Below are 21,824 nucleotides of genomic sequence, written 5' to 3' on the forward strand. Positions count from 1 at the left end.
TGTCCTGTTCTCAGAGTTAAGAAAAACAATTTTTCTCCCTCCTCCTTGTAACAACCTTTTATATACTTTGAAAACTGTTATGTCCCCTCTCAGTCTTCTCTTTTCCAGACTAACAAACCCAGTTTTTCCAATCTTCCCTCATAGGTCATATTTTCTAGACCTTTAATCATTTTTGTTGCTCTTTCTGAACTCTCTACAAATGTCCACAAACCTTCCTGAAATGTTGGTGCCCAGAACGGACACAATACTCCACCTGAGGCTAAATCAGAGCAGAGTAGAGCAGAAGAATTACTTCTTCTTCAAGTGCTTGCTCATATCATTCCAGTAAGGTGTGTCGCGCCCGCTGTGCCACGTTCGTGCAGGGAAACTTTTACCCTAGCAACACTCGGTGGGCCGGACAGGTCACCCCTGGAGTGGCGCCTGTATGGGCCTAATATTACCCCTGCCGGCCCCGTCCGCTCCCTCAGTTCCTTCTTACCGCCCGTGTCGGTCGTTGGAACAGTGGAGCGCGGCATAGCTGACCTGTTCTACCACTGTCATTACGTAGTCTCTTAGCCGATCTCTTTCTTTAGCGTGTAGTGTAATAGGCTTTTTTTCTCTAGTTCGTTGTTTACTGTTTAGTATAAGTATTGGTAGTTAGTGTATATAGTTAGAGAGGTTCGGGGTGTTTTCGCCCCTTCTCTTCTTCCACTGGCCATCCTGGTTGGTCGAGTGCCCGGTTTTCTACCGGGCTTTCTGAAACCTGTGCACTGTCGCGATGCTCTTTCACAGTGTGATTCCTGCTACGATTCTGTGTTATGGTCTCGGCTTGTTTTTGTTTACGTGTGCGATAATGCTTCTCACATTGGAATCCGCTTACGGGTTCTGTTAATTGATGGGCGCTGGTTTGGTAAGCGTTCTATAGCGGTCTGACGTAAGGCGTTCCAAGCTCTGGACCCAGAAGAGAAAGGGACTCCTGCCTAAAACAACTTTTATGGAGGCAGCTCTAACTCCTCCGTCCTCGGGCCCGTCTACGGCACCCTGGAACAGGTCGCTTCGTCTGTTCCGGCACCGGCGAAGACACCTCGGCACCTCCCGTCACCGGCCCATCCTCCAGCCGGCACCGCTCCCTTCCCCAAGGAGACAAGAGACTCAAGGCTCCTGCGGTGACCCTTCGCACGCCGCAGCAGAGCGCACTCCAGGTCGGAATCGCCTGGCCTCCGCCAGCAGCCGTCGTGCACCGCCCTCCTTGGCACCGTTTGATTCCGGCCTCCCAGAGCCGTCGAGTCGGTGCCGCTTACTCCCCGCAATGTGCCGTGTTAGAGCTTCATCGTCCGCGATATGCCTGAGACCTACTCCAAGGAGCGGACTTAATCGGTCTTACAGGAGCCTGAGCTGCCCCAACCCCCGGCACCGCCGGTGAGGTTATTCAGCGCGCTGGCAAGCCTGCCATGGTACGACCACCGTCTCCGGCACCAAGGAGCCCGCCGATCTCGTTCGGGATCCCCGTGAACATTCCTGGCTCGGCATCGAGTCGCGTTCCCGGCACCGATCAAGATCCCGACGCGCTCTCGCAAGTCCCGCACCGTTCTCCATCCCGGTGCCGGTCCGTACTCGCTGCATCCGGACCAGATCCCGGTCTCCGTCTTAACCGGGGCGGCACCGCTCCAGATCCCGGCACCGCCGAGCTCTCTTGCAGCCCGACCAGGCATGTCGTGTTCAGCACCGGTTTGACCTCCCGCCCGCGCTGCGTGCGTAGGCCCGCCATTTCACATTGGCCACGGTTCCCGGCACGCGTTCGCCGCGCACACGCGAAGGGACGCTTATATTAATGGACGCACTGACACGGTACCAATCTTGCTCAGCTCCCCCATAGGCCATCCCGTCATACGTCTCCTCCCCATAATGCAGGACTCCGCTCTTATGGAGAATCGGACCACTCATAGCACCACCGAGACCAGGGCCACCTCAGTGGTCCTTGTTGGACACCCTGGGCCTACCACCCAAGCCCCAGGGTGAACCATTGGCCGCAATCACGCTCCCGGACATTCTGAAGCCGGGACCGGAGCACCAATCAGTAGGACCACCCCTACTGATACAGAGATGCGGTTCATACAAGCTCCATGGAGCACGCTGATGTTCCGGAGGCCGGAGGGGGGCGACCTGCCGGCCCACCGAGTGTTGCTAGGGTAAAAGTTTCTCCGACGAATGTGCACGCGGCGCGCGCGCACCTAACTGGAATGGATATGAGCAACACATCTCGAAGAACAACAGTTACAAAGGTGAGTAACCGTCTTTTCTCATGTCTTGCTGACAACACTCCTGCTAATACATCCCAGAATTATGTTTGCTTTTTTTGCAACAGCATTACACTGTTGACTCATATTTAGCTTGTGGTCCACTATGATCCCCAGATCCCTTTCTGCAGTACTCTCTCCTAGGCAGTCATTTTCCACTTAGGATGCGTGCAACTGATTGTTTCTTTGTAAGTGAAGTACTTGTCCTTATTGAATTTCATCCTATTTACCTCAGACCATTTCTCCAGTTTGTCCAAATCATGACTTCTGCGGTGCTGCTTGACTATAGCCTGTGTTGGGCTAAGCGATAACACTCTCTCTCTAAAAGATGGCATTGAGAGATAGTAGGATTTCCAGGCACTTCCAAATGACTTTCACTATCCAGGAAGGTATGAGTAAATATACAAGGTGGCTCACATTTCATTCAGTTTCTTGGTATCCTCTTCAGAGTCATGTCACCAGTCCCTGTTTGTGCTATTTGGAGACAGCCTCAAGAGGATGGATGAGCTTCTCCAAGAAGGAAGGCTGGCCTATAATCACATTGAGAATTACTGTATTATGCCTTGGGGTAGAGTGGATGCACCTTAAGATGAGGAGATTTGCACACTGTGATGTAAGTAGCTAAAAAAGAAACCTGATCTAATTTGTGTATCAATTTCATGGTGAAATCCATTTTAAAGCTAAAGTGATTGTAAGCCGGTGCGTTTGGGGCCCGTCCCCTCAGGTGCGACGGGGAGCCAGGGCGCCTCCTTCCAGATGGCTCAGCCTCCGCTCCCGTAATCGAGGGCTGGACAAATAAAAGTCTATAGGCCCTGGCCCTTGGACAGGGCGGGCAGCAACCAGTCCAGGCCCAGCTCAGGGGCTGAGCAAATAAAGTCTATAGCCCAAGCCCTCAGGCAGGGCAGGGCAGCAAACAGTTCAGGGGAGGCTCTGACTCTCTGGGGGCAGGGCAGAGCAGTAAACAACTGTAGCTCGGGGTGAAGGGGGATACTGCCACCCGGTTACGGGTGGCAGGGGGAACGCAGGCCCACCCACTCCTCTGCGTTCCAGCCCGGGGCCCTAGTAGTGGCTGTCGCCTCTAAGGCGGTCAGTGGGGATCCGCACCGAAACACACTGACTGGGTGATCGGTAGGGATCGTGGCCGATACACACGACCATAGGCTCGGGGCCCTCTGCGGCCTGACTGTGGTCAGCCGCCCCCGGGCTACTTCCAGTCCCCCCTTCTCCCGGTACCTGTCCTTCCTCGCCAGACATTGGCGGGTCCCAGACCATGGGTTCCTCGGAGACCTGGGAGGCAGTAGGGTCCGGTGGCTCCTCCGGATAGCCGGCACAAGGTCGTTGCGGCTGGAGGTCCTCGGGGTACCTGGCGCGGGGCAGGTCGGTCCAACGCTCCTCGGGATAGTGGGCCCGGGGCAACTCCGGCCAACGCTCCTCCGGATAACGGGCCCGGGGCAGCTCCGGCCAGTGCTCCTCTGGGTAGTGGGCCTGAGGTAGGCTGGGCCGAGCGGGAGCTCGGGCCTCCACGTCTGTCCTCCTCGGCGGCCGGCATTGCACTGAGCTCTGAGCCCTGGCTCTTATACTTCCTGTCCCGCCCCTTGACTTCCGGGGGGCGGAAACAGGTGGTAGTGGCTCCGCCCACGGGGGTGCCTGCTCTGGCTCGTTCCCCTCAGGTGCGACGGGGAGCCAGGGAGCCTCCTTACAGTGATCTTGTTTTGATCAAAGTTTGCTGTAAACAGAAGCATTCCATGTTTTTACACATCTGAACACGTGTTCCCTTTTGCTTGTATACAGTAAGGCCCTAATTCTTCTCACTTATTTTTTATACTATCATACCCCTTGGAGTCCCAATCATGGACCAGGACCCCACTGCGCTAGCAAGAAGACTGACCATATCGTGAAAAGCTTACAGTCTAAGTATAGCTGTTTTAGCTCCACAGACTGCAGTAGAGTTGCTCCTGATTTACATTGCTTTGAGAAGAATTAGGAAATGCCACACATTTTACAAATCAAACTTTATAACACAAGGTAGTTGAGCATTTTTCATGTTCCAATTTTATCACTGGGTAAAAACTGAAGCAAAGGGGACCAGTTTCTGTCAAGTAACCATAATTCTGTGGGAGTTCTGCACATAAAACAGCAACAGATTCGAGGAAAGGGAAATTAAATGATTTATAGGTCCTCTAAACACTGAACAACATATGGAATCCCAAACTGTCTGACACTCATTTATCCACTTCTTCCCTTACATGTTAAAATTCTGACTGTTGTAAGTTCTGTAATTGTGTTCAAGATTACCGCCCTCCAATGCTGAAAAGATACACTGAGAGGTATAGCAGAAAACAGAGAGAATGAAGGAAACAAGGGATACATCTATGTTAATGCATTTATTTGAAAATGTAGTTTCAAAGATGTTTACAATAAACTAAACAAAGCGGTTGGGTTGAGGGGATGGGATGGGATAGACTAGAGGGTTGTGGTAAAATGTACTTAGGGCAATCCTGATTAAAAGCATTTCTTGTTTTCTCTGGATGAAGTGTAGTGCAAAATTAGTGATACTTCCCTACTTCATACCTTGTTAATTTTAAATTGCCTTTCCACTGTGCAATCCTTGTTGAATTGGGTTGCCCAGTTGCCTTTGAAGTAGATGGCGTTCACCAAGACTAGTCTGGTCATTGAATCAACAACACCCTGAGCCAACAGATTCTGGATTTTACCTTTAGGACACATTAAAGGAAGAATAGCTTTTAGCTAATACACATCCATCTACCTAGTTGTGTTATTAACTATAGTATCCTCTACCAGCTGCACAAGACAAGAACTACATCTTAATCTGAAGGATTCAGTTCTGTTTTTCCTCTCCTTCCCTTACTGTATCGCTCTTATGACCATATGTTTTTTAAGCAGGTTTTGCTTGTTTAAAAAGACACTGTGGAACTCTGCAAGCTACATACCTTCAGTTTTTTCTTCTACCCAGGAATTTATGTGTTTTCTGGAATCTTCTGCAGCTCTAGAGAAGTCAAGCTGTTCTAGCTCTGCATAGTAGAATTTCTGGCAGCAGTCTGTAAATGTCTAGGACAAACAAAGGAGGATGTCTTAGCAATATATTTTTCTGGCGTGCAGTTGTAGAAGACTCAAACATAGAATCTACCTCTTTTTCTGAAGGGATGGAGGAAGGAGTCAGTCTTAACACTAACTTGTTGTCACTTCTTTTCAAAATGAACATTTTATTTTCTATTATTACATTCTTAGTCCGAGCAGCCGGCTTACTGACAGATTAACAAGAAGACTGCATGGTGAGAGTGATGCAATCAATTTGCTTCGATTTGAGAGTACAAGGCTTTGTAAATCGGTCTCTAGATAACGTTTTTTGTAACCCTTTCAGAGTAACCCAAACCTGATCTAGTTTAGAAGTAAAATCTCAGGGGGGTTATTTCTATATCTTTTTTGTATAGTATGTGGGGACGATAATAACCTGCTCTTCAGCCTTATGAAATGTCTACTGTGCAAATGTCAATAGGTCAGTAATTGTGTGGTTAGGTCAAAATCATGCTCTCTCTCTCTCTCTTTCCAATTTGTATTTTGGAGTCTTTTATTTTATGGATCAAATGCCAAAGATGCCAAGTTTAAATATTTAATCACAGTGGTTTTAACTTTAATTGAGAAGAGGATATCTGAATCTGAGCCAGTTTATACTGGCAATCCCTTTTAGTAATAAAATTACTGCAGATTGGGGAGGGTAGGTTGATTGCCTTACTGAAAATGTAAGTCTACAACTTAAGTTGTAGACTCAAAAAACTAATGTGAGACTTTCAGTTACCTCTTAATTGTCTGAGATGAAAGAAGGGGGCGCGAAAGAGTAAGGTTAAAATCAGTGCTACAATTTTTGGATACATTTTAAAAGGGAAATATATACCCCAGTACCCGATACTCTCAGCTAAGTCTTTGGAGAATTTCTAATTGCTCTTCTGTCGGATTTAAAAAAAGAATTATGTGCCCATTGCTGTGTCCTTTGAATGCATTGTCCAATTTAAGGGGAGTGAAGACACCCACCCCCTCAGTCACAAAATAATGCCTATTCCCTTCCCTTCCCACCATATGAAGGAAATTCTTAAAATCTTAGCTCCTGGTCAAAAATGAGTGATTAATGGAATGCTGAAGAGTTGGAGTTTGTTGGACCTTCCATTGACAACACGCTGCTCCAGTTCTCAAGAGTTCAGAGCTAGGGACTGTCAAACAATCAGCTGAGCACATGAATGGATTTCACAAGGAGACTTGCTTTGGTTAGTCAGGTCCTGAACTACATAATGCCTGAAGATTAAAGCCAATCCCTTGATTTGCACTCAAAAGTGGAAATGTAGCAAATGTGTTATAACACAAAAACAAACTGAACGTTTGACTTACTGGAAGAAATTTAAATGTCTTTTCCCCATAGAGCCGGTTGGCAACCCTAAGCACATAATTAGTGCCTGGTTTGTTAATTTCAGAAATAATTGACTGGTATCCATCGTGAATCTCTTCAGCTTCGTCCAGAGAAAGCACCTATAGAAAGAGACAGGAATACACTCAGCATGACCCACATGTGCTGAAATATGTGCTTTGGGACAAGTTAGTACAATTCCTTTCAGCAGCTTAGAGATAAAAGCTGCACCCTGAACACCCAAGTCAGCCCTAAAAGGGAAAGGACTTCCCATTACACAGCACATTTGGAGCTCATTGTGTTAGAAGGGAGACCCTGCTGAAAATTTTTTTTACCATGGAAATAAACATAGCTGTTTTGAAGAGACTCCTCACTCAGTCCTAGCTTTAGGATACATAAAATGAACAGTTCTGGAGAGTTTAAAGGAAAACCATCAACTTGAAATCTGCTTCATTTCAAAACATGAATTTAAAGTAGCTTCAGGTCTCAGACTCGTCTCTAGAGTTCCCTGGCTTTATAGTTACCTTTTTTTAAAATTTGTTTCACTGTGCGGAAGAGCCTGACAAACAAGGAAAGTGTCTCTATGGAAGAAAGAGTAAAACACAAAGTGCTGTCAAATGGCACATGTATACAAATTATTTTTCCCTAATCTTAACTGTTACGTATAACACTAAGAGGTTAAAAAAAATTTCAGACAAGTTATGATTTAACTTGACGGAATCCCTTTCAACGGTCTTTTCCCCAAAGCTTCCAGCAATGTTTTGGAACTATGCCTTCAATTCAAGCACTCCCAAAGGATGCTTCTGCCTTTGTCCCTTTGCAACAGAGCTGCCATTTTGCCTTCCATAATGGATTTTTTTTGCATCATTTCATGTTTGCATTGTTCTTTTCCCCATTCTTTTCCTTCTTCTTATTTACTAAAATGAAGCACCTGATAGTACAATAGTTAGCATAGGTTCTCTTGGGAAGACATTCAAGAACAGATCTGGTTCTTATTTGAGCTTAAATGGTAGTGGAAATGAAGAAATCTTATGGAATGACCTAGTGCTCCAGTACATTAGTCATTGCTTTAATCTGAGCAAGGTTTATTTAATAGAGATCAAGAATGGCTCTTCTAGTATGAAACACTATAGTGAAGTAAGACACCCTGAAAAGCTCTTTCTAAGGGAAAACTTTAGCTCTGTGGTGATTTACTGCATGTGGGCAGGCAAATGTCCAAACCAACAAAATAGCCCAAGACCTTGGAGGTTTCCCAAAGGGCCAAACAGCCAACAGGGGAGATGGGCAGCTCATCGAAGGAAGTGTCCCCACAGGACATAATAGGCTCAATTCAACCAAATGCCGTCTGGGATAACCCTGTGGGACATCCATGGTAAGTCTCTGAGCTAAATTCACTGATGTCAGGTCTCGTAGATCAATGGTTTTAAAATCAAGATCAGCCCATATTCTGCTTTTATTTACATAGATGTAAATCTGACACAATTTCATTGAAGTCTAATAGTTACTCCAGTTTTACACCAACATAACAGCAGAATTTGTCTCAATGTTTATTTAAACATAACTAGTACTAAAGCTTAAAATTAATCCTCAGTTTGAATTCATGTGACACACTGAATAAGATTGATGTAAAAAAAAAAATACTGCCTTCCAAATGTTGGATTTGCTTAAAAGTAATAACTGCTAATGAAATGCCATGATATGAATTCCATAACAATTGCAGAGCTGTTATACTGGTTGATATTTTGAGCAAGAGATTCTACTGACACAGAACAAAAGAATGTTCACACCCATTAGTACATCTAATTCTTAGCAACTTCTGCTAGTATGGTAGTTAATCATTCTAAACAAAAGACATATACACGCCAATTCTAAAAGTCTTTAGAGATTATAAGGAGTCAGTTTCAACTCCACCCTATTTTACTGTTGAAGCTGCAAGTTTAGACAAACTCTTCCCCTCTTCTAAGCCAAATACTGTATAAGGCTCTAAGTGGACAGCTATAAATGTAGTTTTGAAGTTTGTAATTCTCACCCCAGGAAACCAAGCAGACTATACTAAAAACCCACAAGCTAAGAGAACTTAAAAAGCTATGCAACTGCAACACAGAAGTCCTCCTTTGCAGATAGATTTCAGGGCCTCAACTCCATCCTCATCTTTCCAGACTCCTGCCAATTTTGCCACTATTGATCACGCTCCTTTTCTAAATCTTGTTCTCTGCTCACATTTGTGACTCTGTCTCCTGGGTCTCCTCTTAGGTCTTTGCTTGACCTTTCAGGGGGGACCTCAGGGATCCAAACTTGGCACCCAACTCTTCTTCCCTAGGCCCTCTTTCTCTCTGGAGATTCTGAGTGCTCATTTGAGCAGGATTTGGCATTAAGAGTTTAATGAACTAGGCATACATTTTCAAAAGCAACCAGTGATTTTTTTGGTTGCCCAACTTGACACCTTAAAGGGGACATGATTTTAAGAAAATGCTCCTGGCTATGTTTTTAAGACATATTTAGGTAATTAGTAAAATCTGATACTAATCCCAGAGAATGTAATTGAAGAAGTTGAGAACATGACCTACGAAGGAAGGCTGAAAGAATTGGGTTTGTTTAGTTTGGAAAAGAGAAGACTGAGAGGGGACATGATAGCAGTTTTCAGGTATCTAAAAGGGTGTCATCAGGAGGAGGGAGAAAACTTGTTCACCTTAGCCTCTAATGATAGAACAAGAAGCAATGGGCTTAAACTGCAGCAAGGGAGATTTAGGTTGGACATTAGGAAAAAGTTCCTAACTATCAGGGTAGTTAAACACTGGAATAAATTGCCTAGGGAGGTTGTGGAATCTCCGTCTCTGGAGATATTTAAGAGTAGGTTAGATAAATGTCTATCAGGGATGGTCTAGACAGTATTTGGTCCTGCCATGAGGGCAGGGGACTGGACTCGATGACCTCTCAAGGTCCCTTCCAGTCCTAGAGTCTATGAATAAGTTCTTTTCTAACTCTTGAGGCAGCTAGACAGCTCTCTCTTCTTCAAGGCATCTCAGCTGTATGGTGCCACCAAAATTCTACTCTCAGGCACACAAGTATGATAATGGGAGTTTTCCATAAGTACAGAACGTACAGAGATCTGTGGTTCAGCTTCTAGGCCAAACTTGTGTTAAGTGGTTCAAGTTTATCCAGACATACCTCTGCCATCTGGGCTGCAGTGTTACCTTTTGCACCCAAAAATACCATGGACAAAGCAGAGGAGATACTCAAAGGAGAAAAGAATAGGTTCTGTGAACTGGTATTTTCACTCAGCTTTTTGAACAGGTTGAGTGCAAAGGTGGTTTTTGCTTTACTGAGATTATCCATGGTTCAGAACCTATAAGACAAAACACAAAGGAAAGATCACATAACATACAGATTTAAAATGTAATGAGTATTTAATGTGCCAGATTCTTAGCTGGTATAAAGCAACATAACTCCACTGAAGTCAGTGGAACTACACTGGTTTTACACTACCTCAGGATATAGCAAAGCATCATATAAGTTTAAGAATCATGTGGTCTGTCTCTCTCAGAATCCAAGTTTATATAAAAGCCTTCAGATAACAATTGGAACAAACACACAGATTAAAAAGTTTTGCAATTCTTTAAGATTCGTGTTGCGTTTCAATAGCTTTATACACTGTTTTTCAGGAATTCAGTACCTATCTACCAGACTGTCTAGTCACATGAATTACAATTTAAATTTCATATAATGTTTTATATTTCATATTTTATGTTAATATTTAATATATTTCATATAATATGCTTTACATTTAATGGTCATTATTGGAGGCATGTTGTTTAAATCATAGCTGTGCAATACCTACTGCCTCAAATTTACTTTAATCCAACCTGTAGTACATAATTACTGTATTTGAATTTATATTAGATTCTCTAGTGTAAAATAGTCACTGCATGTACTTTATGATCTGAGTTGTTAACTTTGTTGATCAAACTGATTTTGATAAATACCTGCCTTATTCACTCATTTGCAGTAAATCCACATATTACTTCCTGCTGCTTTCTAGGATAGTGTTTGTCTTCTATTTCACAGCAGAGTTACGGAGAGTGGATCCCGTGACTATATGTTCTAGAGGGGAGGAGTGCCACTTCTGCAGAGATAGGGAGATTGAGGCAAAATGGGAAGAGAAATGGGAAAATATAAAGAGAGGGTGAGCGAAACACAGGTAAGATGAGAGCTCTTTATTGCAGTTGTCTCTCTTTTAATGTTTCATCCCTTTCTTTTGTTTCACTATTTTTAAATTTCCTTTGCTCTTCCCTTCCTGACTCCTCAGTTAGAGGACAATTATTCAGCACTGGTTTTGTTTAATATGCTCAGCCCATCTATTCCTGTCTGTTAGTGACTAACAGGAGATTCTGCTTCCAGCATTTCTCATTCAACCAATTGGGAGACTGACAACAATCATGATAAGACAGTATTATCCTTAATTCACATTGTAGTATGACAGAACCTCTGGGATTAAAGTCTAATGAAGATGAGTAGTAGACACACGTGCCCATCCAAGGACACATATTCATAATAAAATGAACCAGTGTTGCCATCTAATGACTGTTCTGTAGCTTATATATGAAGCAAATTTGGTTGTCTTCATCCAGTACCCCATGAAAAAGAGTCTGCATTGCAGTCTCTTTATTACTTTCCGTAATATAATGGCTTTAATTTTATGCTGCCGCCTGGGTAGTTGCTCATTGTAAATACACTGGGGCATAAAGAAATTACTGGAAAGCTCTCAATTAGAGCTGACTGATATCTTTTGTATTTTCAGAACCTATGACCAGCAGGCAATACTAATTGAAATTAATGGTGTGGGTGACTGATTTTATTATTGGTATGGCAATAAAAGGCTAGAACAAACTGCAGAGTTGCTACAAAACTGTCCAGGCAACTTTCTAATAACAATATTCTAAAAGAATATTCAGCTATTTAGGGTATTTTGCAAGTGCACAATTTCAGCGCAGTAGCAAAGAAATCATTATTGTAGAACAATAGACTGTTGATTACAAAGCTATTTTGGAATGCGGGACACCCAGTATCAACTCCCTGCTCTACTATAGACTTCCTGTTTGGCCCTGGGCAAGACACATAGGCTATGCCTACACTGCAGTGAAAGACCTGAGGCACAGATATGGCTAGTCTGGGTCAGCAGGGCTATAAAACTGCAGTGTAAAATTCAGGCTCAAGCTGGAGCCTAGGTACTGAGACCCAGTGAGAGGGGAAGGTCACACTGCCCAGACTCCACCCCATCGTGCCACTGAATCTTTAAAAAAAACAGAGAGAGGAATTACTGTTGGTCATCATGCCATCCAGAGATTACAAATTGGTTCCTGTTGCAGTGTTACCAGAAACTCAAATCAGATCAAAATCTGGTTCAGTCCATGTTTGGTTACCCTAAGAACCACTGGAACATGAGACACTTGTGCACTGTAAAGCTTAGACTGAATTAAAAAAGAATCCATGGAGAATTTTACGCCATACACACAGGTACAGACTTGCACTTCTCTTGTGTGGATGTCATACATGTTTTAGAGTTTTAATTCCTGCAGAGATTTTTGTTTCATTTTTTGCATTATGCACTGGTTTTGGCATTATTAAAACACCTTGAAATTAAATTGCAAGCTGATTTAAATTAAATGTATTATATTACAGAAAAAAAACAGACTCAGTACTGTCACTTGTTCTTTGTCCTCCTTGACTGCAAATCTAGGAGACGCAGGACAACAAAATATAAATCTGCTAGCTCCTAAATACTTCTGCAAGACCAATCTGTCTTGATCACATGGTCTTATTATCAAAGATAGAAGTTCATCAAAACCCTAAAACAGATGATCAGTGTACCAATGGACACTCACTCTGATTCTAAAATAGTGCTACTGCCTAGGAAATAGCAGGAATACATTTTGACTCTGTTTGACTTAGAATATTAATTGACTATCTGGAATAAAGCTCTTTAACACAGTTTGAGGGCAATGTTACCAAGCAAATGAATCATCTGCCCTTTCCCATTTTACAATAATCCTATTAGGAAAACAACACTCTTCTCTCTCCCTGAGGGGAATGCATTTCTCTGTGGTGTACAGGTCTAGGTATACCACAATCCATACTAACCAATCAGATTCCTTTCATGACCATGATACTGGAGCTGCTTTTTCAGTTTCCCAAACACAGTGGAGTCTGTATGTGTGCTGGTACAAACTGCTACATGTCAGAGGGAATAAACTTCTGGGATCTCATAAACCAGCATTGCTTGTGTTTTCCCCTTTGCTCTGTGTTGTGTAGGATAACTCCCTGCATTACAATGTGAGTTTCCATGTCAAAACGGACAATTCTGTTGGAATTTAGAAAAAATTCTAAATCTATGGTCAACACAGTCCAAGTAAGAAACAACCCTGCAATCCTGACAGCTGCCACAAGCTTTACAGTCTTGCAAATTTGCAGCGTATTTTTCCTCTAGTTACTGAAGCCAAAATAGGGAAGAGAGTCAAAATTAAGGGGGAAAAATCAATTCGATAACTGCTAATCTGCATATACATGAGAATAAGAGCTACCTTTCTAGAATTGATATTACATTTAAAAACTATCACATAGATATTAAGAGGCTATAATGCTAAAACAGAACTTCATTTCATATTGTTCACTTGTACTCCATAACTTTCTGCTTGATTCAACTATTAAATACAGTATTTAAACAGAGATGGACAACGTGATACACACCGCTACCTGATCATGTTGTCCATCTCTGTTAAATACAGTATTTAAACGTGTACCTAGTCAAGAAATCCAGTTGAATCAAGCAGAAAGCAGGAATGGGAAACTAGGGGCTGGTCTACACTGGCGGGGGGGGGGGGAGGAAAATCGATCTAAGATACGCAACTTCAGCTACATGACTAGCGTAGCTGACGTTGAAGTATCTTAGATTGATTTATCTCCCGTCCTCACGGCGTGGGATCGACGTCTGCGGCTCCCCCTGTTGACTCTGCTACTGTTGTTCGCGCTAGTGGAGTTCCGGAGTCGACAGGAGCACGTTCAGGGATCAATATATTGCGTGTAGATGAGACGCGATATCGATCCCTGAGAAATCGATCGCTACCCACCAATACGGCGGGTAGTCTAGACATACCCTAGGAGATGTGAGGGATTTGTTTATCACAGGGCTTACTCCCCTTCCAAACTGCATTATGTTCAAGCTTCTTGTTCTTGACTTCAAAGCCCTGCATAACTGGTCTACCTTCTTTGGCTGTCCATGCCTCATTTTGCACTCCAACAGCACCCTGGGCCCAAACCACCCTGTTCCCTCCACTCTACCAATGCTAGCAAACATCACATTTGTACAGGACTCTGATTTTAAGGATCACAGTAGTCTCTCATGACCATCTGCATAACCCTAAGAGCTTCACTCTCCTTATGAGTATGTGAAGATACTTCACACATGCTCATTAGGGCAACATCAACCCCCTAACTTGTGGTTGATCTACAGCATATCTTTTAGAAATACAACTAATTTTAATTTAAAAATGTGAAGTGATTGAGAAGCCATCAAGTCTTTTGGTAAATTATTCCACTGATTTATTATCCTCCCTGTTCAAAATTTACAATTCATCTCTCATTTGATTTTGTCAAGCTTCAACTTCCAGCTATAAAATCTTGTCATGTTTCTGTCTGCTAGATTACCTAATATCTTCTCTCCATGTTGGCACTTCTCCCATGCATGAAACACCCTTCTTGAACTAGTCTGCAAAGCAACTTCAGTCCCCATATTTAAATCTTTCCTAAGGGCCTGCTCCATATGTGACACCTACAAGCCAGCTAACTGATTACTTATTTGTTTGGCACAGGACCCATAACTTCACTATGTAAGGGTAGCTGGAAATCATCTATTTCTCACACAAAAAAGAGCAAGGGAACAAAACGACATGGTGTTATTAAAACCTTTTGTTAACAAATTTTGTTATAACCTTAACAGAGTAGAGATCACCCCTTTTCAACAACTGAAAATTGCAGAGGATATTACAGTGTTGCTGGAAACAAATAATAAACACTTTACATATTTGAATGAATGTCAAAAAACTATACTGCACTCTCTGAATACTGTGAATAGTTTGAGTTTTTAAAAGTCATCTCGTAAGTTTAAAGAATTGTGTATGCATATCTATATCTATCTCCATTTGTGTGGGAGCATAACGGGAGCAAAGGCAAAAGCAGTATTTAACAAGCTGTAATGCTTTTGTAGATACAGGCAATCCTCAGACCTATGACACAACTGGTTCCTTACAACTGCATTGTATGTCATAACTTGGAACTGCAATCTACTCCATTGCGGGACGGAGCAGCGTAAACTCAAAACCTATAATTGTAAGTCAAATCAGGGTGTCAATGCAGAAGTGTCGTAAGTACTGTTTGTCATAACTCAAATGTTGTAAAGTTGAGGACTGCCGGTATATTGTTATCTTAAAAACTAAGACCCCAATCCTGCAATAAGTCTGCATTTGTGGACCTCTGTAGTCTCACAGAGCTCCATAAGGCAGTTAGTGGGGCTTTATGCAGGGTTTGTTGCAGATGGGGGTCTAAAGTGTATACAGCCATAAGTGGCTCTCCCCACCTCAAAAAGAAAAAGCTTTTTTACATTGAAATAATACATAAGAGTATCTGGTGATCACATTGTCACATATCTTTAGATATACAGTTAGCTCTATTTGTAAAAAGAGAAAAAAAAGTGAGGGGCCCAGAATGTGCATAATACAAGCAATGAGTCAGAAAAAATTAATCCCAACATTTCAATTAAAATGTAAGTCAGGCCCATGGTCTAATCTTCCAAAGAGTTTGTACTATCTCTGTTATAGACTAATTGAGACACAAGATGGGGGAGGTAATAGCTTTTATTGGACCAAGACACTGCCTTAGGCTCAGTCTAGAATAGTGTAGTTTATGCTACTATACAGAGCTTATTAACATAACAGCGGTATGAGCACTGCAAGTATTACTGCCTCCTTCCCTCCAGGGCCGCAGGGATTCATTTAGAGACACGTCCCTGTTTTACTGGCTCAGTAAATGGCAGTGCCAGGCACCTCCCATCACAGGAACCTCTCCCGCAAGAAGTAGCAGCCAAGGCCGGGCCCCTGTACGTGCAAGGGATTTAATAAATCCCAAGTACCAGCAACCTGTGCTGCGTGCACCACACCCACCAGCTCTGTTCTACCCCACCGGCAAGGGAAGTAGGGGAGGGTCCTTGGCTGGCGGGGCAAAACCCAGGGCAAGGTGCACAGAGTCACAGGGTTCCTCCCCGACCCGGGCTTACTGGGAGGGGGAAGCCCCAGGCTGAGCCACCTTCTCCAGGCAGGGAAAGGCCCCGAGGTGCCCGTTGTGAGTTCTGGATTCAAGGTTCAGTGTCTGGTCTCTTAGGAGCCTGACTCCGCCCCTGTCCCCCCAGGCAGACCTGCCCACGCCCCCGGAGCACAGGGGGCCGCACCCCGGGCTTGCGGTAGTTTCCATCACACGGCGCGTTTGCAGGTCGGTGCCCGGCTCCCAGCGCACAAACTGTGCCAGCCCCGGAGCAGGAGCAGCCACTGCACGAGAAACAAACTCACCGGGCACCAACGGGCCCCCCCGCCCTCAGCTGCTTGAACCAACCGTGGGGCCGATGCCCAGGGCGGACTCCGGCTCCCGGCGTCTCCTCCCCGCCCGCCAGCACCGAGCGGCCCCGGGCTGGAAACGAAACCCAAGTCGCAGCCCCGCTCCGCCCGCGGTTCGGGGTTTCCCCCGCGCCTGAGGAAGCGAGCGCTGCAGGACCCGCCCCACACGCAGGCGGCGCCAGGCCGGGACTGACCCGGAGCGATGCTGCGGGACTGGGGCGAAATCGGGCGGCGCTGAGCGCAGGCCGCTGGACTAAGGGGCGGTGGCCTCGGGCTTGTGTCAGCTCCGCTGAGACTCAGGATTCCGCCCTCCCTCTTAGAGCCCGGAAGCCACCACGGGGCGTTTCATCCCTGAGTCTCCATCCGTCCCTAATTCCCTTCACTAGGGGTCTGAGTTGTTCTGTTGGGGTTAAATTTCAAACATGCTGCTCCGGGCAGGTTTGTAGAAGCAAGTCACTAAGGCCCTGCTTAGACTAGGAGAAGGAGATGGGTTTGCCAAGTGTGTTAGCGAACATTTCAAATAACTGATTTTAAACACCACTGTGCAACCTGAGGCAGACAAAACAATGGTCTTTTTAAAAGTCTAGGCATAGCCAGTGCTGAACTTGTGCCAGGGGTTGTCAAGGTGAGCCCGGGGACCTCTAGGCTTGGCAGTTGACAGCTCAGGCACCTCTGGGCCTGCTGCATCCATTATATATGTAAAAAAATTGCTTGGGCCCTGGCACCTCTTTCATTACAAATTAAGTACCAGGCATAAGCAACTCTAGTTAAGTTACTATAATTTTGGAATGGTAACAAGGAAACTATTAAAAGTGTTTGGACTATCATATCAGAACACAAGTGACAACTCCCCCCCACCCAAAAAAACCCTATAATAAGGTAAATGACCCATTTTGATAGTAGAAACATAATCTCAGCATGTTTTTTTAATTGCTTTAAGTGCAAGTCATACACTAGAGTTATGGAGTAAAATATCAGCTAAAAGCATTGGAATTTGTGTAAATAACAGGAATATCTTTGCTGAAATGCATTCTTGAAATGAAAGCCTATTTTTCTACTTTATTGGTGATACAGGTATCTAGGAATGGGTTCAAATTCCAGCTAGTAATTACATTAACAACACATTACTGTTGTTTGAATGCTGCAGGTTTCGTCCTGTATCTATAAGCATTATAGTCAGACAGGAGGCACGCTGGTGAAAGTTTTCATATCAGTTGTGCTCATCAGACCTGTTAGACAATCTAATTTACAAAAGATCAGGCACAGGAACAAACATTAGTATGAGATGACAAGTTCACTGGCTAGGGAGGCTAGGCCAATTCACTGACTCTGTGCCAACATTGTCAGAGAGCATTTGCAGAATGTTTAATGCCTCATCCAGAGTCCTTCCTCTGACATCAGTAAAAACTGAAATGGGCTCTTAGGGAGGTAAGATGGTCTCATTAAATATAAATGTTTAGTTTAGAGTGCTTCTGATGAGGATTGAAATTCACATGCTTTTGCCTTGGATTTTATGAAAGATAGTTAACGTTTTTGTATACTTCCAAGTTTATTACACATCAGACAGTAAGATCTCTAACAAACTTGTTCCAGTCTATGTGATAATGTTTCAGTCAGCTGTATCACACTCACAGTGAAGTCAGTGGGTGAAGGATTTGGCAAAATGTCAATTTTCCTCTGCTTCTATGAGTAGTGTTATTATTGATTTATTAACTCTTTTAGTGCTTATGAATGTACAAGGTATGTCCAGCAGACTGACTCCTCAATGGTCCAGCATCTGTCATTTAGACAGAATGGCATGGTTCCAAATGAAATGCTGTGCACAGTATGTGATGAGGTTAAATTTCTATTTTAACACTCTGAAAGAACAAAAGAAAATATGTATTTTGGGTGGAAAAAACTTTACAAAAATACATCTCAAGGCAAATATTATGAAATTCAGAGCTAATACTGATTCTCTATTATTAACTGGGCTTGCTGTGCCTGGGATTTGCAAACAGGACTTACTGTGTTTTCAATTACCCTTTTTATACAGATCTGCAACACCTGTGAATAAGAGAGGTAATTATTAAGCACTTTATTGTGACTTCAGGAATGGTCTACATAATACTTAGTCCTGCCATGAGTGCAGGGGACTGGACTAGATGACCTCTTGAAGTCCCTTCCAGTTCTATGATTCTATGACTGGGTCTAAGGTGGCCATGGACAACAGTAGGAGAGATTAAGTGCCCCACTCCCCCAAATCATTCTGCAAGACTAATTTAGACCTGTCCACATCTTGTCTGCAGGATAAGGTCATGGCCTGAACACTGAGATGCATTCTCCTGTCCTATGAAGAAATAGGTGGGGAGGGGCAGAGGCTACAGAGCCATGACTCCGGCCCCCATAACACTAGCCAGGAGAGCAGGCTCAGCGAAGTGGGTAGTATGCTGCACTCTGTAAGGGGCTGCAGTAGATTACTGTCCCATCAGTGCAGCAGAGGAGCACAGGAGAAATTGTGCCTCAGTGTGTGTTCCTGAGGCACAATTACTTCTGAGGCTACTCCTGATGGAGGCAGCTTATGCTCAGGGCTCTAACTAAAAGCACCAACTAGATCTACGCTTGGAATTTCAGGCTTCAATTTGTATTGCCCAGTTGCATGGTGAACAAATGATGTTATTTGGTAGCAGAGAGTAATACATTCTAGGGGGAGCAGAATCTGCCTAAGAAGAGGATGCTGTTGGTTTTGTTGTGCCTGATGAAGAAGAGGAAAGGGTGATCTGCCTTAAATCTTACAGAATTAACAGATGCTCTCACTACTACATTACTGCACTGGTATCTGCAGCCTCAGTGCCCTCTTCACTGACCTCAGTAAAGGACTTGTGAAAAACTTGTGACAAAAAACAGATCATTATTCTCAGACTTCCCTGTGAAGTCAGCTTGGCTCTGACTGAAGACATCTCACATCCCCATACTGCTCCAAGTAGACTTGAGGTTATAGCTCTCTTCTGGCTTGATCCTGGGCAGAAACAACTCCACTTCAGATGTTTTCATACTTTCTGGGCTGGTCCACTTGAATAATTTCTCATAGGTCAATTCCCTCTCTAGCTACAGTGAGTTAAGAAAGAGAGCTCCTGTTAATGTTAATAGAACATCTACATGTGCATGCAAGGAAGATTTGATGATCTGAGGGATTTGGGGTCATTACTGAGGTATTATAAAGGGGAACAAGTTAAGGGACTTAGAAGGTGAGAGATAGAGACCTCTATTTCTCTTAAAAAGCAGCACACCTTGTCTAACAAGCTATCCTTAGTTCAGCAGCCAGGGATTTGCTGCTGAGGGACTACAGCTGGTTCCTCTACAGGAAATGCTGGCACAAGAACTTTTGAGATATCTTCAGGGAGAACATCCACCCCTATCCCTGACCCACTCCCAAAAATGCTGAGAGGAAAGGGGCTTGTCCTTAGTGCTGTCCAAGGAGCAGAACACTTCAAGCAACTCCCCACTCTGGTCTAATGAACTGAGGCAGATTTGTCAGAATGCACCTGCTGGTTTGGTGGAGTAATAGGGGTATTGTCATCACCAACCCACCCCATCTCTCCAGCACTACATGCACCTGGCCATTCTCCTACCTTCTCACAAGCACCTTCCAAATGCTTCCTTATACTCAATATATTGTTACATATCCCACTCCCACCTTAACTTCCACATCATGCTTTCCCTCTGTACGTCAACACATCATACCCTTCACAATTGCACACATGCCTGTAGGATATGTCTGTAGCTATCCAGTCTCTGAGGTCAGAGTTCAGGTTTTGCATTACAATGTGAGTTAGAGGAATTCTGTGTGTGTGTTGTCCATCTGTACATGTGTGAGGTGGAAGGGAGTTCCCTGGGGAGGTGCAGAGTCAGTGGCATGTTGTGTTCTTGTTCAGGAGTGTGAATCAAGGTGCCTTTTCTGCCTTTGAAGGTTTGAGTGAGTTTGTTCCCTACTTAAGCAACCTTAATGGGTTATTAACTACAATTTTTGGAGGGCAGGGAGCAATATAGCTGTAGGCTGAGAACAACCACCTAACAGCATGATTCAAACTAGTGCCGCTGTTGAACTTTCCTATTCCCAGAAGAACAGCGGATTTGTTTCTCTGATATTTTGGTTCTAAAGAATACCATCTTCCTTTTCTTTGGCCTCCCACGAGAAGTTCTTGTCACCTGAAAACAGCCTCCTCCGGTTCCTGTACTTTTCTTAAAATGAAGCACCTGCAAGCCGAGTTTGTAAAGATAGTAAATATATTTGAAGACAGCTATCTAAGACAAATGTACACACAAATTGATTTCTAGTGACCTAATTGTCAAAACCTCCAATTTATTATAATTAGTCATCCAAGATGTTTACTACTTAGCCTCCTAAGGACACTATATCTATGATTTTTAATGAGGATTTGAATGTAACTGAGACCGAGGTCAGAACCACACAGCTGGCTTAATAACAGATAATCATTACGAATCAGATGGAAATTAAGTTAGACATATATTCAGGCCCTGTGAAATTCATGATGGCTTCAGCCATTTATCATTATACTCCGTTTATTATTGAGCATCATTGATGTGCTAGATGCTGTACAATATATAAAGGCACAGTTCTTCCCCAAGGCGAGTTTACAACCTATATTAAAAAGACAATGCAGTTTAGTTGCATAATATACTAAATGGCCATATGAAGGTGTAATCACAGAGCCATCACATGGTAATGATCAGATAAACTTATGGTCAAAACATAGATTGATTAATTTTGTCCCATTTCAGCATCTTTTCTTAAATCCTGCAACTTGTACTCTGTTTTCTAAAAACTGAAATCTATACTCAATTTATGATGAAAATGTGTAGTCCTTATTTTACTGCATGACATGGATGTTATCATTTAATCTGCCCTGTAGGGTAGAGTTTAACTACTTCAGAAGAAGTTTCAAAGAAACCTAAGTATGTTTAACACAAATATTTACATTACCTCAGATTCTTGTGAGAGACAAGAAATAACTTGCCTCATCGGTTGGGTTTTGGGTCTGTTTTTTAGGCAATAAGTACATTTAGCAATATAAAACAGCTGTGCTTCCTTCTGGCCTACATCCTCCACTCTTACTGTCCAAAATATTTCACCATTTATGTTTACCCCTCCTCCACACCAATTTCCAGAATTTTCTATTGTGAAGTTTGCCTAGATTGCTGACATACTGTGTATTTGTTTGGCAATAAAGTTTAGAAATAAAATCAGATTGCACTTCACTTTCCTTCTAGCCTACATTCTACACCCCAAGCGTCTATCCTGCTTAGGTATGCACCTCTCTGCATCTTTAGATGCCTAATTATCTTTGGTAGTCTGGCCCTCAGGCCTTGGACTCCTTCAGGTTCTGTGGTTGTTAACAGGGTTCATTATGGAGTATCTAAACAAATGAATTCTTTTGTTATGAGAAGACTAACAAGAGAGTGAGAAAATAA

The 21,824-nt window shown here is 43.5% G+C and overlaps 1 protein-coding gene across 1 annotated transcript in view; it reads right to left on the reverse strand.

The window, feature by feature from the left end:
- The window catches only part of LOC116832024 (serpin B6-like), a 29,446-nt gene extending 12,994 nt beyond the window's left edge, over positions 1-16,452 (reverse strand). The window contains exons 1-6 of the mRNA XM_032792434.2: positions 16,308-16,452; positions 10,681-10,816; positions 9,862-10,039; positions 6,678-6,815; positions 5,228-5,345; positions 4,848-4,990 (exon numbers count right to left, since the gene is read on the reverse strand). Coding sequence (XP_032648325.1) covers positions 4,848-4,990; positions 5,228-5,345; positions 6,678-6,815; positions 9,862-10,029 — 567 coding nt within the window. The 5' untranslated portion in view covers positions 10,030-10,039; positions 10,681-10,816; positions 16,308-16,452. The remainder of the gene's footprint in view (positions 1-4,847; positions 4,991-5,227; positions 5,346-6,677; positions 6,816-9,861; positions 10,040-10,680; positions 10,817-16,307) is intronic.
- Positions 16,453-21,824: the final 5,372 nt, after the last annotated feature.

The sequence above is a fragment of the Chelonoidis abingdonii genome, chromosome 2, assembly GCF_003597395.2.
Source record: "Chelonoidis abingdonii isolate Lonesome George chromosome 2, CheloAbing_2.0, whole genome shotgun sequence".
NCBI lineage: Eukaryota > Metazoa > Chordata > Testudines > Testudinidae > Chelonoidis > Chelonoidis abingdonii.